The sequence below is a fragment of the Psammomys obesus genome, unplaced genomic scaffold, assembly GCF_907164565.1.
Source record: "Psammomys obesus unplaced genomic scaffold, mPsaObe1.curated_primary_1811, whole genome shotgun sequence".
In the NCBI taxonomy this organism is placed as follows: domain Eukaryota; kingdom Metazoa; phylum Chordata; class Mammalia; order Rodentia; family Muridae; genus Psammomys; species Psammomys obesus.
The window spans coordinates 25,586,523-25,605,391 of record NW_026592890.1 but is presented as its reverse complement, the minus strand read 5'-3'; the positions used below and the strand labels follow the sequence as shown (position 1 = coordinate 25,605,391).

The 18,869-nt window shown below is 46.6% G+C and overlaps 1 protein-coding gene across 2 annotated transcripts in view; it reads right to left on the bottom strand.

Moving 5' to 3' along the window:
- Nucleotides 1–731: 731 nt before the first annotated feature.
- LOC129683267 (sodium-dependent glucose transporter 1C) overlaps nucleotides 732–18,869 on the bottom strand; it is a 31,451-nt gene continuing 13,313 nt past the window's right edge. For both annotated transcript variants that reach the window (XM_055615886.1, XM_055615885.1), the window contains exons 2-4: nucleotides 17,247–17,415; nucleotides 7,125–7,241; nucleotides 732–5,698 (exon numbers count right to left, since the gene is read on the bottom strand). In XM_055615886.1, the coding sequence (XP_055471861.1) occupies nucleotides 4,770–5,698; nucleotides 7,125–7,241; nucleotides 17,247–17,412 (1,212 nt within the window). In that variant the 5' untranslated portion in view covers nucleotides 17,413–17,415 and the 3' untranslated portion in view covers nucleotides 732–4,769. The remainder of the gene's footprint in view (nucleotides 5,699–7,124; nucleotides 7,242–17,246; nucleotides 17,416–18,869) is intronic.

Here is an 18,869-nt window from a genome sequence, read left to right as displayed (position 1 = left end):
CACGTTTTTGCTTGGTCCTTTCTGGTCCTGGAGCTGATGGGTTCTTGAGGGGCAGAAGCAGATGGCACTTTGCCCTCCTTCAGGATTGCTAAACACTTGTCTTATCCCAGGCCAGAGAAAAGCACTTTGCACCCCAGGATAAAACAAACAAGCACAGCGGTATCTGCTTCTGATCTAAGATTCCCCCCACCCCCGCCAAAAGAAACCTAAAAAGCTTCCCATAAAATTGGACTGTAGCAAGAGCAGCTCTCTGGGTGGCTTTTGCTGTACTGAAGGTTAATTATGGCCCCCGGCAACACGATCATCGTTCAAGCTCCTTCATTTTTCCACCACACATGCAATCACGCAAACTTCAGAAACTTCGGTAATTTCATATTTTCTTCTAAACACAAGTATGTTCTTACCACAATTCTTGTCTCTTCTGTCCGTTTCTTTTGTTCTCTGAATGTTATCTGGGTGTGGTGGCTCAAACCTGAAACACCAGCACTCAGGAGACTGAAGCAGGAGGCCTGCCATGAGTTAGGACCAGTCTGAGCTACCTAGTGAGTTAGAGGCCGCCTGGAGCTACACAGCAAGACCTTGCTTATAAATAATAAATGAATAAATAAATAAACAAATAAATAACAATATTAAGGAAGCAGATGCTAAAGAGAGAATGTCCAGCTTAAGGAAATAGTACTATAGCCTAAGGCCCCAGGACTTTAGGAAAAGCAATAAATTGAGCAAAGGCATGGTGTTTTTTGTTTGTTTTATTCTTTTCTCATACAATGCATTCTGATCCAGCCTTGAGCAGAGGTACTTTCTCTTCTTTTCTCTTTCTTTCTTTTCTTTTTCTTTCCGTTTTTTCAAGAAATTTACTGTGTAGCCCTGGCTGTCCTGGAACTTGATTTGTAGACCAGGCTGGCCTTGAACTCACAGAGATCGTCCTGCCTTATTCCCCAAGTGTTGTTTTTAATAAAATCTCAAACAGTCAATTTTACCAATAAAGATGCTGGATGTGCCAGATGCTGGGGTGAAAGCCTGCTAGCTCAGAGAGGCAGAGAAAGCACCCAGAACGCTGACCTTTCTCCTCAGCCAATGTCCCAAAAAGAGAATGGTACATCCTTCCCCACGCCATGTCCAAAAACCTCTCACACTGAATGTCCTTCCCTTCTACTTCCTGTGCACTCATCCCCCTGACTTGCTCTTACTCTCTGTGGTTTTTTCCAATGTTCATTCCCTGCCAACTGGTTGCTTGCTCTGCCTCTTGACCTATGGTAGACTTTATTTAATCCTAGCAGGAGCAGGAGGCTCTTGGATTAAAGGTGTGTGCTAGGCCTGAGCCACACCACAACTAGAAACAGGTTTTTCCATTAAACACACTCCAGAAGCTCACAGTGTGATCAAATATCCTGCAACACTCAAGCGCTGGGTTTGAAGGTGTGCGCCACCACACCCAGTGATGCTTTCACTTTCAAAGAGGAAAGGACACTACAAAAAGAGCAAGAACCTTTTATCCATCCACCCTCTCCAGAGCTGTTAGGAACTGCTTGGCGGTAGGCATATAGTTAGAGGATGTAGTGAAGAAAGATGCTAGGCGTCACTTGAACCAAAGACTTATTCAGAAGCAATTTATAGAGACAAGAGAAGACAAACACACTATGATCAGGTTGGAATTAAATGTCATTCACAAGAAAACTTGCGAAGAAGTAAAAGAGATCACTCCTTAATTCTACTTATAAAGAATAGCATACATAAGTTTCTGTCATAATTAATATGAATTAATATTAATATAATTTCTTCTCTCTTACTGTGGCCGTCACTCCACCCTCTCACTGTTACTTTGGTTTCCCAAGTACTTTAAAATTGGGGAGGCAGAGCTTCGGATGATAGGTAACACAAGTGTTCCAGACCCTAGACAGACTGCCTCACTGTAAATGAAAGTCACAAATGTTCACAGCGTTTATAATGTGATTATTACTTAAAAACAGTGAAAATCAAATACAGGAACAGAAAGGCCAGGCCTATGATGTCTTCCTGAGGGCTCCAGTCTACAGCACAGCTTTCATATTGACTGCAAGGTACCTACAGATCTCTGAAAACCGTTATATACAAATTCACCCTCCCACTAAGATAGTGCAACAGATGCCGCTGATCACATCTGAACACAAGGAGACATAAATTCTCTCTACTGTCAAAACGTCAGAACAAACTGTCTACAAATCCTATCTGAACAAAGGCAAAAATTCATGTATTAAGAAATAGCCAGCCTGAAGTTAGCTCCCAGGGACTCAGAAGGCTGTGGAAAGAGGATTGTTTGAGTCCCAAAGTTTAAGACGAGGCTAAAACGACCTGGGGTAAGACCACCTCATTTGAGATGGTAAGACCGCATTACAAAATAAACAAATAAGTAGCTTTCCCCTAAAATTGTTAAAAATAGTATAATGTCCACAACTGAAGTAGTTACTGTTTTTAAAACTAATATAAAACACCAAATATAAATCATGTTATCTTTACTCTGTATACAGAAGCCAGCTGTCAATTATAATCTGTCATGATATTAAATGATCATTGACTACAAAACATATTCTGATTCAAGCATACTTAAAGTGTGAAAGAAAGCCACACCTTCAGATCCATGAAATGTAGCAGCAAAAACACACTCTTTAGGAAACCAACGGGCATATGAACAGTAAGTATATAAAACTGGCACACAGCGTAGTCAGTAGCACCTTCTCAGGGTCTTTCTATCTCGCTCTTCATTTGAAAGGAATCATTGGCTGTTCCAGCAGATATCCCCGACAAACTCGGCTATGATAGCATCTCATTTTCATTGCTAGAATCATAGCTCAGGGGATGAGACAGGCAGCACCATATTAAGAACCTCAGCTTAGACCCAAAAGGAGTCAAGTCTTGCAGACAGCGCTCACAAAACCCATTGCAAAATCTCTTTATAGATATAGGAAAATAAGCCACTTAACATTCTTGGATCCAACTGACCAGGAAAAGAAAACTTCTGTCCACACCCAAATAGAGTCTTTCATGAAACTATTCTCTCCAGCTTCACTGCTGAATATGGACAGCCTGATCATTGGCTCAGCAAATCCATTGTCTTCCTCAATGGTCAATCTATTTGAACACTACCCAACTTTTCAAACAGGAATGAATTCTTTGTATACTCTGAAAGTTAGAGACCAAAAAATACTGCCCAATGACTCCTGCCAAAACAGGAGTCTCACCATAAGAAATTAAGAGTCCAAGACCATGAAGTACTTATACAACACTCTGGGAATTACAGAGCATTTCAAAACATCTTAGCATTTCCTACACATTGACCTCAGGACCTAAATCACAGAGACCACTGAAACTTTGGGGATGATCTTCTCTGACTGACCTATTTAGAAGTGTGGCTTCAAGGAAATCAGGTAGTTCCCAGTGCAAGAGTGTTTATCTGGCCCATATAGAGTCCTGCATTTAACCCCTCACTTTGAAATAAGGAGTTAATAAGAACTTTGTCTTCTCCAAGTATTAGTTCCTTTGTCCTGGTGTCTGAGCAGGTAGTTGCTACAGCTTAAATGTGAAATGACACCCCCTCTTCCATGACTTATCTGCTTCAATACTAGGTGCCTGGCTGGGGGGAGCATACTGTTTTAAAGGATTGTGGAACCTTTAGGGAGTGGGGCTCTTCTGGAGGAAGTGGGGCTCCTCTGGAGGAGGTGGAGCTCCTCTGGAGGAAGTGGAGCTCCTTTGGAGGAAGTAGAGCTCCTCTGGAGGAAGTGGGGCTCCTCTGGAGGAGGTGGAGTTCCTTTGGAGGAAGTAGAGCTCCTCTGGAGGAAGTAGGCTCTTCTGGAAGAAGTGGGCTCCTCTGGAGGAAGTGGGGCTCCTCTGGAGGAAGTAGAGATCCTCTGGAGGAAGTGGGCTCCTCTGGAGGAAGTGGGGCTCCTCTGGAGGAAGTGCATTGCTAGAGGCAATGTTCATAACTCTTGATGCTTAGGCACCTGTGATGTCATCATTTGTCACTGCCCACAAGGGCCCCAGGATAAAAGAACCCCACCTCTTACTCTCTCTCTCTCTCTCTCTCTCTCTCTCTCTCTCTCTGCTTTTGTTTCTCTGGGGAGGGTGTCCCCTCCCCCATTTCTGTCCCTCTGTCTCTCTCTGTCTCTTATCCTCATGGCTCACTTAGCCCCTAACTCTCTCCTGCTTCCCTTCCCCCAAATAACTATCTTCTATATCACACCTGTCATATGCACGGAGTATTTTTAAATATATCATAACAGGCAAAGCTTGAGATTTTGTACCTGGCCACATTTTTGGCCCCCTTTCAGCTTCTTGTTCTGCCAAGATGTGAAGGGATGAGGTTCCCACCCTACGCTCCTGATCCAGGAACCTTCTTGTAAACAGGTCCACCTCTCCATGACAGACTGCATGCACAGACCATGAGCCAAAATTAGCCCTTCTTTGGCTTCTTGCCAATTATGGGTCACAGTTACAAGTAAAAACAAACAAACAAACAAACAAACAAACGCAGCACTTCACAGAGGGATTAACCTACTGTTAATCCAAATCAAATGGGCTTGAGAGGAATTGGTGAGAATACCAACTGTGGGCTCAATGCAAATGTTTCTAGACAGCTAATACAGACTGCCTCCTTGCCTTGTTCAAGGTCTTCAAAGTCCATTCATTCCACTCCACTTTTCTGCATCTTCCCATTCATTCCTTTCTTTATGGGCCAAAATTAGAGGACAACATGTTCTGACCACCTGAGATGTTTTCTTTCCATTGCATCACCATCACAGAGGTAGGGTGGCTAATTTATACATCACAGGAAACAAAACAGCAGTGCAGATGGCTGACCCCAGACATGTATACAGAACTACCGGCAGATCTGGGTAGTGTCCCTGGAGAATCCCGATCACTGCAGGAATCGCCATTTCTCCCAGGGTACCACCAATGACAAAGAATGCTGCAGATTTCCCACTTATGCTGGTGTACTGCTCAATCCAAGAAACTCCACTGGGAAATGTAGTTGCCATTGAGGCTCCATACACAGACGTTGCGATCCAGAGACAGAGAGGGCTCTTGTCAAAAAGCACCAGAAAGAAAGATGAGGCCAGGCTGCCAATGTTGCTCAGCACAATCATGGTTCCAGGCTGTAAGACTGTTGCAAAGAAGATGGCCAGGCCCCTGCAGGCTGCAAAGGTGCCCCAGAAGATGGAGTTCAAGCCAGCTGCCTCGATTTCTTCCATGCCAACATGGGTGGTGGCAAAGGAGAATATATAAGAGCCGTAGGTCACCTCAGCTCCCACGTAAAAGAAGAAAAAGAGGAAGAGGAGGCAGAGCAGGGCCCAGTGATATTTAGCCCTTCGAGCTACCTGAGCAGATGCTGTGGATTTTTTTTGCCTTGAACGTTTCTTACAAAACAGACCAAAGAGAAAGACAGAAACGACTAAAACATAGGTGCCGATGGAAGCATATGTCCACAGGAGAGTCATGTCATCGGGTGGCGCAAACAGTGAGCCTGTGGAGGCCTCAGAGGATTGGTTCAGCATTAGAGGGTCAAAGTCGGACTCGGTGTGGTTCTGAGCAGATGCTGCTGTACCCCAGGCCAGTTTAGCCAGCAGGGGCGCCAGGACAGCGCCCAAGGCAAAACTGAAGTGCAAGGCCTGCATATGGGGGGCTCCTTTGTCCCCCCAAAGAATCAAGATGAGGACATTTGCACCTGCCAATGACACATGAAGAAAGTGATTTGCTAGACACAGTAACTTAATAAAAAACAATACAAAACAAACAACAACAACAAAAACAAACCAGGGGTGGAGAAACAACCCAGCGGTGAAGAGCAGAGGACCAGAACTGAGTTCCCAGCACCCGAGTCTGGGGGCTCACAAATCCCTATAAGTCCAGTTCCCAGTGGAATCAGCAACCTCTTCCTGAACACCCGCATTCATGTGCACATACCCCACATACAGACACAAACACATGCACATAATAAAAAAATAATAGAAATCTAAAGAATCCTATAAAAACACAAAAAAATGCTTCATTGCCATCAGAAACCAGACCAACAGGCATTGCAAGGGTGAGCATGAGAAATGCTCTAAGTTCTTTAGCATGAGCTGTGAGGTGATTCTGCGGTTCAAGCTCCCTAATGCATCTCCCAGAACTATGTATGCATTGTGGTGTCTCATATACATGACCTACGGAATGGTGATCACTGCCTTCCAGGAACATTTGCAAAGCTTTTTACAAAATGGTGGAATTACCATTTTGTATAATATTTGAATAATATTTATCCATGTACTTGTTATTATGTATTGCAAATTTTTATAATATATTTAATAAATATGTTTTCAAACTTTAACAACTATATTGCAAGTTTTTAGCTTTATGTACTTGGAGTTGGCAGCCACTAAAGATTATTCATGGGTAAAACACCCAGTTATAGGACCTGTTACAGGAAACAAGATTATCTGTTGGAAGGGGAGTTCCTGCTCTCTGAACAGCTCCAAAGTGAGAAAGCATCAAGTCTGTGGCTCTTTTTAAAAATCAGACAGACACACAATTCCACCCTATCATTTTCAACTAAATGAAGTCTAAAGCCTAAGCTATTTCCACCTCCAGAGTAATACCACCAGGAATAGAAAGCTGGAACTAGGGTGAACAAAAACCACGTACATCGTCTGACAGGTTATTGAAAACACGAGGACACATACAAACTTCTGATATAAAAGAAAAGTTGCTCACAACATAGGCTCCTCTGAACTCAAATGTGGGCGTGTTTTAAGCTGGATGGCTTTTTCTATGCTTTTATAGCCCAATTTCGGTTCATCCTAATTCTCATTTTAATATGATCTAATTCTATCTCAAAATGAAAGCCTACACTGTAATTACCCACAGGGAAGGGGTCTTTTCACGTTTTGATACTGCAAATCAATGCCCTTTCACAGGGAAATATAGTCTAGTTCGCTTAACCAGTAGTTGTTCAAAACTGGTGTCCTGGTTGGCACGCAGCGCAGCTGCTAAAGGGTGGGTTTAAATAAGTGAACTATCACCATCTCAGTGAGCCTGTGTCATTTCATGAGGCTTGCTGGTGAGGGTGTCGTTTTATCCACTTTCCCCAGAACTAACAGGAGAGACACACTAACCTGTATCCAGAGAGCCAAAGGAGGCACCGAATACAGACATCATGGCAATCAGTAGAGTTGCTGTCTTGCAGAAAGGAATAAGGTAAAGACCAGTTGTGGTAGCCAGCATTGACATTCCTGAGAAGAAGGGTGGAAAACTTCGGTTAGAGAAACAGGATTCACACAGGGTCAAGGCAATGCCTTAAAAGCAACACTGAAAGCACGGCCGGCCAAGTTAAAACTGGATAATTTGAGGATTTATAAAGATTGGTTATTTCATGTAAATCTTATATTATCTTTATAGGTTATAAGATACAGATATTTACTGGGTGTGGTGGTACATGCCTTTAATTCCAGAATTTGGGGAGGAGAGGCAGGTAGATCTATGTAAAATTTGAGGCCAATTTGGTCTATGCACCAAATTCTAGGATAGCCATGGCTACATAGAGAGACCTGCTCAAAAAAAAATGTGTGTGTGTATGTATCTGTATACAATTCTAATACTATTCAAAAGTTATAAAAGCTCAACAATGTTTCTAACAAATAAGATAAACTGAAATTTTTGAAAGGCTTGACATTTTTAAACTAATGGAATTTTAGGATCTAAGGTAACAAAAAGGCAAAAACAAAACAAAACAAACAAACAGAAAACTGATGTTGACCTCTGACCTCTACATGCCCATACTTACCCTCCCCCAACTAAAATTAAATAATAAAAAAATAGTTTAAATAAATTAGTGTAGCAGGTAGGAAGGGAGGTACAAGGTCCTGGTAGAGCACACACTAAAAGAATCAGGCCTTGAGCTTGAGTCTCAAAAGATCCTCTCACCCAAAATTGCGCACTCTCTCTCTCACACACACACACACATACACACACACACACACACACACACACACACACACACACACACATTCTTTGAGCTTACTTTGGAAATCAGCACTGTTGTTTACTTATTCATCAACAATTCTAGAGGGTGTTAAGTTTCAAACCCAGGCCCAATAGCCACGGTACCTATTTTGAAAGACCCCATATCACCCTGAGTTAAACAGAGTTAAACATAGCTAACGCCATTTTGTGGCGTACCACAGTTCTGGGAAAAATAGTAAAGGCCGGATGGGAACTAAAAATTACTCTGAGAAATCCAGCTAAGTCACCCCCTCAAGATATCTGCGGTCAAGGCTGCCCCAACTGAGCCAAAAACAACTTTGTCCTGACCACCCTCATGGGATATCTGACAGGTGGTCCGGCTGAGATAGGAGTCCTGGGAAAAGCAACATATGGCGGCACTAGTCAAGGTCGTCATAATTGTTTTGACCACCCAGTTCCTGGAATTCTGGTGTCCCTGCCAACCCTGATTCATGTTATGGTTTCATGTGAAAGAGCCAATCAGCTCCCTGTAACTATGCTTCTCGCTTCTGTATCAGTGCTTCTGCTCTAACCCTATAAAAAACCCAGCTTTCCACCCGGAAAGGCGCGTAAAGTCATCTGAGTGGCTTTCCGCCCGGGTACCCGTGTATCCAATAAAGCCTCTTGCTGTTTGCATCCGAACGCCTGGACTCGCTGATCCTTGGGAGGGGGGTCTCTCAGACGAAAGATACCCTCAGGGGGTCTTTCATGTGGGGGCTCGTCCGGGATTTGAGACCCCCACCCAGGGACCACCGACCCACCCTCGGGAGGTAAGCTGGCCAGCCGTCTTTTCTGTTGTGTGTAGCCGTCATTTTGTCGTGCGTTTCTGTGTCTGTTTAGTGTGCAATCTGAGACTTGATCAGGTCATCTGAATCAGGCGGAAATCAGAAGGAGCTGACGGGCTCAGACTTCTCTTCCGCAACCTTTGGGTGACGTCCCAGAGGTGTCTGAGAGAGTTTGAGTGGGTTCGGTCCCACTGACTCTCATCTGAGTGGGGGCCAGCTTGGCTCCCCGTCTGACTGGAAGTACGAGCCGACTCGGGCTTTTTGGGGCTTTGCCCCTGACCGAAGGCTACGTGCTCCATTTGGGAGGCGGAGAAACCGGATCTCCAACACAGTCTCCATCTGAATTTTTGCTTTCAGTTTTGCGCCGATCTCGTGCCGCGCGGCTTGTGTTGTGTTTTGTCTGTCTAATTTTTGTTATAAGTATAGTAAGTGTTTTCTATCTAGCTGAAAACATGGGACAAACTGTCACCACCCCCAAAAGTTTAACTTTACAGCATTTCAAGGAAGTCCGTGATATCGCCCACAACCTCTCGGTGGATGTGCGAAAAGGGAAATGGGACACCTTCTGTTCATTGGAGTGGCCCACCTTTGACGTGGGCTGGCCACGAGATGGCACTTTTAACTTAGAAGTTATTTTACAGGTTAAAGTCAAAGTCATGGATCCTGGACCCCATGGACATCCTGACCAGATTCCCTATATCATCACATGGGAATCTCTGGTCAGGAGTCCCCCACCATGGGTAAAACCTTTCCTTCCCCCTCGGCCGAGGTCCACCCTGTCCGCCCCTTTTCTTTCTCCTCCACTAGTTCCAGCCCCGGCTAACTCTACACTTTTTCCGGTTCGTATGAAGTCGGATCCAAAGGAGACCTCTGGGCAAAAGAAGACACCCCCAGTGCTGCCGGCAGATGATGGTCCCCTTCTGGACCTCCTAACTGAACAACCTCCTCCATACGGAAACCCAGACCCTGTACCTGTAGAGGAACCAGAGGGGGCGGCTGCAAGACGGGAACCCCAAGAAGAGCCCCCCTCATCCCCGGTAGCAGGATGACTGAGGGGGCGTCGGGAAATAACTCCTGATCCCTCCTCTCAGGCATTTCCGTTGCGGACGGGGCCAGACCGCCAACTCCAATACTGGCCCTTCTCCGCGTCTGACCTATATAATTGGAAAAATAACAATCCCCCTTTTTCAAAGGACCCTTCTAGGTTAACAGCCCTTATCGAGTCCATTCTAGTGACCCACCAGCCTACCTGGGATGATTGCCAGCAGCTGCTCCAGGCGCTGCTGACCACAGAGGAGAAACAGCGAGTCATCTTGGAGGCCCGCAAAATGTTCCAGGAGATGATGGACAACCTACCCAACTACCCGACCGGATTGACGCTGCCGTCCCCTTGGAACGGCCCAACTGGGATTTCTCCACCGAACGCGGTAGGGAACACCTACGTCTCTACTGCCAGTTGCTTATAGCGGGTCTCTGAGGGGCTGCAAGGCGCCCTACCAATTTGGCCCAGGTTAAGTTGGTGACTCAAACGTCTGAGGAGTCCCCTTCCGCTTTCTTAGAGCGACTTAAAGAGGCATACCGTATGTACATTCCCTATGATCCAGAGAGCCCAGATCAGGCGACTAACGTGGCCATGTCTTTCATCTGGCAATCTGCCCCAGATATCAGAAGGAAGTTAGAGAGACTAGAAAACTTGAGAGAGTGTTCAGTGCAGGATTTGCTGAAGGAGGCAGAACGGATTTTTAACAAGAGAGAGACACAGGAAGAGAGAGATGAGAGACTGAAGAAAGAAGCAGAGGAGAGAGAGAATGTGAGAGAACGTAAGAGAAACAGGGAATTCAGTAAGTTGTTGGCCACCGTAGTGACAGGTCAGAGGCAGAATAGACAGGACCTGGGAGGTCGAAGAAACTTCCCACTGGATAAAGATTAATGTGCTTACTGTAAAGAAAAAGGTCATTGGGTCCAAAACTGTCCGAAAAAGCCAAAGGGGCCACGCAAACTCCGGCCTCAAACTGCCCTACTCAATCTCGAGGATTAGGGAGGTCGGGGTCAGGAGCCCCCCCCCTGAACCCAGGATAACCCTTAACGTGGGGGGCCAACCCGTCACCTTCTTGGTGGACACCGGAGCTCAACACTCAGTGCTCACCACGTCTCCAGGACCCCTGTCTGATAAGTCAGCATGGGTTCAGGGAGCTACTGGAGGGAAGAAGTGCCGCTGGACCACCGAAAGAAAGGTACTGCTTGCTACTGGTAAGGTGATCCATTCCTTTCTGCATGTACCTGATTGCCCTTACCCTTTGCTTGGAAGAGACCTATTAATGAAACTTAAAGCGCAGATTCATTTTGAAGGGACTAAAGCCCATATTACGGGGCCACAGGGACAGCCATTACATGTCTTGACCATTGACCTGGAGGAAGAATATCGGTTACATGAGCCTGAGAGGCCCCCTGAGGGGCCTCCGGCTGAGGACATATCTGACTGGTTGGACAACTTCCCATCTGCCTGGGCAGAAACAGGGGGAATGGGATTGGCTACCCAACAGCCACCTCTAATTATACCCCTCAAAGCGACCGCAACTCCGGTCTCCATCAGACAATACCCTATGTCTCGAGAGGCCTACCAAGGAATCCGGCCCCACATAAAGAGGCTTTTGGAACAGGGAATCTTGACCCCTTGCCAGTCTCCCTGGAATACTCCCCTCCTTCCGGTCAAAAAGCCAGGCACAGGCGATTATCGCCCCGTTCAGGACCTAAGAGAGGTCAATAAGAGGGTAGAGGATATACTCCCAACAGTCCCTAATCCATACAGTTTGCTGACTGGATTACCACCGGCCTATATTTGGTATACAGTCCTGGACCTCAAGGATGCATTCTTTTGCCTAAGGCTCCATCCTCAGAGCCAGTCCATTTTTGCCTTTGAATGGAAGGACCCAGAGTTGGGGTTATCAGGACAACTCACTTGGACTAGGCTCCCCCAAGGGTTCAAGAATAGCCCTACCTTGTTTGACGAAGCATTACATCGAGACCTGGCTAACTTTAGGGTATTACACCCAGCCCTAATCTTGCTCCAATACGTGGATGATCTCCTCCTGGCTGCAAGAACTGAAGAACAATGTAGGGAAGGAACAAAGGCCCTCTTGAGGGCTTTGGGAACTCTGGGGTATAGGGCCTCAGCTAAAAAGGCCCAAATATGTCAGAGGCAAGTCACCTACTTAGGCTATCAGATCAGGGATGGTCAAAGATGGCTGACAAGAGCACGAAAACAAACAATCCTGAATAATCCAGTGCCTAAAAGCCCAAAGCAGTTGAGGGAGTTCTTGGGAACGGCGGGATTCTGTTGGCTCTGGATTCCAGGATTTGCCGAAATGGCTGCACCGCTCTACCCACTCACCAAACTAGGTACCCTTTTCACCTGGGGGAATGAGCAACAAACGGCCTTCACAGCTATTAAAGAGGCCTTACTAACCTCCCCCGCATTGGGACTTCCCGACTTAAATAAGCCCTTTGAGCTATTTGTTGATGAGAAACAAGGCTATGCTAAAGGAGTCCTGACTCAAAGACTGGGGCCATGGAGGCGCCCGATTGCTTACCTGTCCAAGAAACTTGACCCGGTGGCTTCAGGGTGGCCTCCCTGTTTGAGGATGGTCGCGGCAATTGCCCTCCTAACCAAAGACTCAAGTAAGCTAACAATGGGGCAACCGATAACAATTTTGGCTCCTCATGCAGTGGAAGCCCTGGTCAAACAACCTCCGGGCCAATGGCTTTCAAATGCCCGCATGACCCACTATCAGTCTCTACTACTAGACACTGACCGAGTACGTTTTGGCTCTGTGGTAACACTCAATCCAGCATCACTACTTCCCCTACCGGAGAGTCCAGAAACTCATGACTGTCTCCAGATACTTGCAGAGGTACATGGCACCCGGCCTGATTTGACCGATCAGCCCCTTCCTGACGCCGACTTCACCTGGTACACAGACGGGAGCAGTTTTTTAGACAACGGAGAACGAAGAGCAGGGGCTGCGGTCACCACTGAGACTAAGGTAATTTGGGCTAGGGCCTTACCACCTGGTACCTCGGCACAGCGGGCTGAACTCATCGCCCTGACTCAAGCCCTCCAGATGGCAGAAGGTAAGAAGCTTAACGTCTATACCGATAGCCGCTATGCCTTTGCCACGGCCCATATTCATGGGGAAATATACCGAAGAAGGGGACTGTTGACCTCGGAGGGAAAAGAAATCAAAAACAAGGCTGAAATACTAGCCTTGCTCGAGGCGTTGTTCCTACCCTTAAAGTTGAGCATCATTCACTGTCTGGGCCACCAAAAAGGGAACAGCCCTGAGGCTCGAGGTAACCGCCTGGCAGATGAAACTGCCCGCAGGGTGGCTCAACAGGAAAGCCCTACTGTTTCTCAAGTCCTGACAATAGAGGAAACAATCATAGACTCCCCTACACGAGATCAAGGGCCTGTTTTTCAATATAGCCAGGAAGACCAAAACCTACTAAAAGAAATGGGGGCTACCTACCACCCTAAAACGCAGAAATGGACATTAGAGGGAAAACTAGTGTGGCCCCAACGTCTGACCTATTACTTGGTTGATCATCTCCATAAACTGACCCACCTGAGTTACAGAAAGATAAAAGCCCTTCTTGAAAAAGAAGAAAACACCTACCATCTGCTGGGGAAAGACAAGATTCTACAGCAAGTGGCAGAAAGGTGCACCGTGTGTGCACAAGTAAATGCTGGACACAGTAAGGTGGGTCCTGGGGCCAGAGTCCGGGGACACCGACCCGGAACCCATTGGGAAGTTGATTTCACAGAAGTCAAGCCTGGACTATATGGATACCGGTATCTGCTGGTGTTCGTGGACACTTTCTCTGGATGGGTAGAAGCCTACCCTACCAAACATGAAACTGCCAGAGTCGTCACCAAAAAGCTTTTGGAAGAAATCTTCCCCAGGTATGGTATGCCACAGGCACTGGGCTCCGACAACGGCCCTGCATTCATCTCCCAGGTAAGTCAGTCGGTGGCCACACTACTGGGGATTGATTGGAAATTACATTGTGCTTATCGTCCCCAAAGCTCAGGACAGGTAGAACGAATGAATAGAACTATTAAGGAGACTTTAACTAAATTGACGCTTGCAACTGGCGTTAGGGATTGGGTGACCCTCCTCCCCTTAGCACTGTATCGGGTCCGAAATACACCTGGCCCTCATGGACTCACTCCTTTTGAAATCCTTTATGGTGCCCCACCGCCAGCTGCCCACTTCCTCGACCCTGACATAGCCTCTTTCTCTCGACCTTCTCTCCAAGCTCATTTGCAGGCACTGCAAATCGTACAACGGGAGGTCTGGAAACCACTGGCAGCTGCATACCAAGAACAGCTAAATCAACCTGTGATACCCCACCAATTCCAGATCGGGGACGTGGTCTGGGTGCGACGACATCAGACCAAGAACCTAGAGCCGCGCTGGAAGGGACCCTACACTGTACTACTAACGACACCCACGGCCCTAAAGGTAGACGGCATCGCAGCCTGGGTCCACGCCTCCCACGTCAAGGCCGCCGATTCCGAACTCCTACCCGACCACCCGGAGTCGAAAGCCAGATGGAAACTTCACCGCACCCAAAATCCCTTAAAGATAAGATTGACTCGTGGGGAGCCCTAATAGGCTTGTGTCTAATTTTGAGTCTAGAAATAACTTATGCTTCCCCTCATCAGGTTTACAATTATACTTGGGTCATCGAAAACCAAGCTGGGGATATAGTCATGACAAGCTCCTCTATTGGGGCCCAGCCCCATTGGCCAGATTTAGAAGTGGATCTCTGTGCCCTTGCCCTTGGAGCAGATACCGACTGGGCAGTTCCTGATATTTTTTGGCCTCCACCTGGGGCCGAGCGCCTGAACGGATAACCCCAGGACGGGCCACTGATCCAAGCTGCATCAATTCGGTTGGGAGGGCCCTTTTGCGGGGCCCTCCCGGCAGTAGGGTATGGGGTATTTATGTCTGTCCCGGTACACATCGGAATAGAACTCTCCATCATAAATGTGGGTGGACAGATCAATATTTTTGTGCCTCATGGGGATGTGAAACCTCAGGAGACACTCACTGGAAGCCCTCCTCCTCCTGGGACTATATTACAGTAAAAAGAAAGAATCCCACATCAGTCCCTCTTAATACACCTCTCCAACAAACCACGTTGGGGGTATGTAATCCCCAGGGCAAAACTAAAGGATGGTGCAATCCCCTGTTGATTCAATTTACTCCACAAGCCAAACACCAGATTTGGACTTCACAAGGATTTAGATGGGGCCTCCGGGTTTATAAAGATCGAAAGGACATAGGCCTCACCTTTCGGATCAGGCTTAAAAAGGCCTTACCTATTACTAGGTCTGTGGGCCCCAACCCGGTCTTGTCAGATCAGAAAAGACCCTCTCAGCCAAAACATCCACCCCTATGGCCCACGGCCCCAAATGCTTCTGTTTCTTCCCCTAGCCCGACTGTCATAGACCCTACTATACAGCCTCCCCAGAGGCCTGGATCAGGAGATAGACTTCTAGATCTAATAACAGGAGCTTATCAGGTGCTAAACCACTCCAATCCCGATCAGACCCAAGAATGCTGGTTATGCCTGGTTTCAACTCCACCCTATTATGAAGGATTGGCCGTAATGGGTAACTTTTCTAACCATACAAGCCCTCCAGCGAGCTGCTACCCCTCTGCCCAACATAGATTGACTCTGTCTGAAGTGTCCGGGCAGGGGCTTTGTGTCGGAAAGATACCTGTGGCTTATCAGCAACTTTGTGATTCCACTGCCAATATTGATACCGGAAATTACTACCTGACTGGTCCCAATGGTACCTATTGGGCATGTAATACCGGCCTAACCCCCTGCATATCAGCTATAGGCTGGAATGCTGGTTCTGACTTTTGTGTCCTTATTGAATTATGGCCTAAGATAGTCTATCACAAACCGGACTATATCTACAGACACTTTGAAGAAAGAATTCGGTATCATAGGGAACCCGTGCATATCAAAGCCCACCTGGCCTTCAGGTTCTCCCAGCATCCCTCAGTCCCTACCTGTTACAGGGTATGGCTGGCCTACAGCACCCTCTACCCTGAACTCTTCAGCCCAGGGACTGGGCTGCCCTTCCCTCAGAGGCTCTTTCCTATAGAATCTAGACATCCTGCCCCTTTTGTACCTTTGTCCTCTTGGCTGCGGCACCGGCTCCCCCAGCCCCCCTACTCCTCACCCTGCAACACAGCCCCCCACCCTCCCCTCTTCCCCCTATGGCCCAGTTCAGTCTAATTGTGCCCTCTCTGTACTCTTTCAGGTGTCTCTGCCTCTGGCTATGCTCCCCCTTTTATCTACAATTCACTTTCTCCTCCACCATGCCCAGGAGCAGGCATGTCCTTTCTTTTTCTTTTTATTACCTTTCTTCATTAAGGGGGCTCCCATGTGACCCGGAGGTCACAGGTACTTTTTTGTTTGTTTGTTTTTCAGGACAGGTTTTCTCTGTGTAGTCTTGGCTGCTCTGGAATTCACTCTGTAGACCAGGCTGGCCTTGAACTCAGAGATCTGCCTGCCTCTGCCTCCCGAGTGTTGGGATTAAAGGTGTGCACCACCACTGCCCTGCTGCATAAGAGTCTTGATGTAGGCTTGCCTTAAACTTTATTGTACATATGGGATTAAGATTACTGTAACCAGGAGATTTTTTTTTTTCCAAAACTGTACTGCTCTTAAATGTCTAGAAAATAAACTGCCTGGAGTCAGACTCTGGACGTTTGAACCAACACCAGCTAACTAAGGTGATTGAACTGGATTTCCTTCTTGCTTCATGAGGACCATTACTCTGCTGCCATCCTGTTCACAGGGATCCCCACAAACAATCAACTATTTTCCTTTCTTCCACAGGCATTAATGTGAATCTAAATGTTCCACAAACAAGAACAATTTATTCAGCTGTAAGTATATTAAAAGCTTTGCCATCCTTTCCAGAAAATGAAAAATAAGCCTGGGTTCACCGATGATCTGAAGAAACAGGGACAGAAATGCAGTCTATGTCAGTTCCACCACCATCTTCTGCTTCTTCGTGTTCAATCCACCACAGAGCCTGGCCAAGCGTCCAGAGCTCGTCCTGACCTCTGTGGCCCTGGGGATCCTGCCCTACGCCCAAATATGCAGAGCTGCATAGTCAGTGTTTCGAGTAGAAAGTGCAAAGTGGAGCCTCGGACCGCTGACACACAAACCTGAGGACTAGCGCTTCTCCAGAGGGCTCAGTACAGATGTCCTCCAGCCGCCCAAGAAAGGACAGGAGCCTTGGAAGCCCAGGTGCCACGTCGGATACCCACACACTGCCCATTTCTGTGGTCGAGTCGGAACTAAGGCTGCGCTTTGCACGCTTGGGGTCAAGTTTGTAAACAAAAGTTGATGCTTACTTACCCAAAAGTAGGAAATGATTCATGCGGTCGAAAAGCACCCCACCGACCACAGAACCGCACAGGTAGCCGAGGGCGCGGCCCACGAATATTTCGGAAAGGCTGCTGATGTTCCGGTTCACGTTTTTTGCCAGGTCAGGAAATGTGGGTCCCAGTATGGCAACAGTCATACCCTGAAATTAAAAAGAGAGACAGAGAGAGAAAGATTTACTTGCAAACAAGATAATATACATTTCCTTTTTTATCTACTACCAGAAAGTGAGGGTGGGTTACAAAGCAGAGAATTATTTAAGGCCTGTTCACAGTAAGCAAACATTTTACAATGATGATACTACTATTACCAGAGCCATAGACCCTGGTTGATTTCCCTCATTTCAAAGTCCTTTCCTCCCCCCCCCCCAAATTTATTTAATTCTTTAAGAAAATATTAAATATTGATTTACTTTTATTTTATATTCGTGGGTGTTTTACATGTATGGCTACCACCATGGGCAGTGTACAAGAAAGCAGGAACAGGGGATCAGATGGATGGTTGTTAGCCACCATGCGGATGCTAGGAATCGAACCCAGGTCCTCTGGAAGAAAAGCCAGTGTTCTTAACTGCTAAGTCATCTCTGCAGCCAAAGGGATTTAATTCTTGTGGCTGTTTTGATTTCAATAAAAGTTAATAAGGTAAAGATGAAGAGTTTAAGTTAGCCTGGGTATAGTTAGCCTGAGTATAACTCCATTTTGAAATAACGAGCCATCTTGCCTGGGAGCTGAATTCAGGTAATATTCAGGAAATATCATAGAATGTACACCTGACAGAAAACAAAGTTAACTCTCCTAGCAACAGCCTCCAGAAAATATAACAGAATAAATGCTTCATAGAAAATAGAGACAATCTCCCTGGCAATAATCAATGAGAATCAGATGGGAAAAAGTCTCCCCAATGTTTCAGATATAGTTTAGAAAAATAGCCATTGTGATTATATGCTTTACCCATTGTGATTATATGCCTTAGCCATTGTGATTGTGTGTCTCAGAAAAGGTCACCCCACCCTGTTAAACTTCACCCAATTCTGTAATGCCAAGGCTTGTGCCCCCCTGCTTGCTGCCATGGAAACCTCCTGCTCACAGACTTTCCCTTTAAAAATCCTGTTCACTCAGAGCTCGGGGTCCTACTTCTCTACTGTTGTGTCAGTGTGACTTGGGTCCCCAGTTTGATCGCTCTCGTAATAAAGCTCTCTTGCAATTGCATCAAGTCGTCTCCTGGTGGTCTCTGAGGGTCTCGTGAACCTGGCATTACAAAGATATAACTCAGTGATAGAGTGCTTGCTGTGATGGAGGTTTTGGTTTCTTTGTAAACTCACTTATGTTACATAGCTATGTTTTTGTCTTAATCCCAAATATGGGATTTCAGTTTGAGCTTTAGTTTGTCCACAGCTGTTAATTGTTTCCTGCTGCACAGAGAGAAGCGTAGCCTGGGGCTCTGAGGATATAAATGAGAGCCCAGAAAGAGAAGGTGGGGCATGTGGCAGTTTGGAAAGCAGTTTGGAGAGCAGTTTGGAGCAGGCAGACAGAGGCTTAAGGCACAGAGGCTTGGAGGAGACCGCTTGCTGCATTTGCTGTTGACAGAGATTGGTAT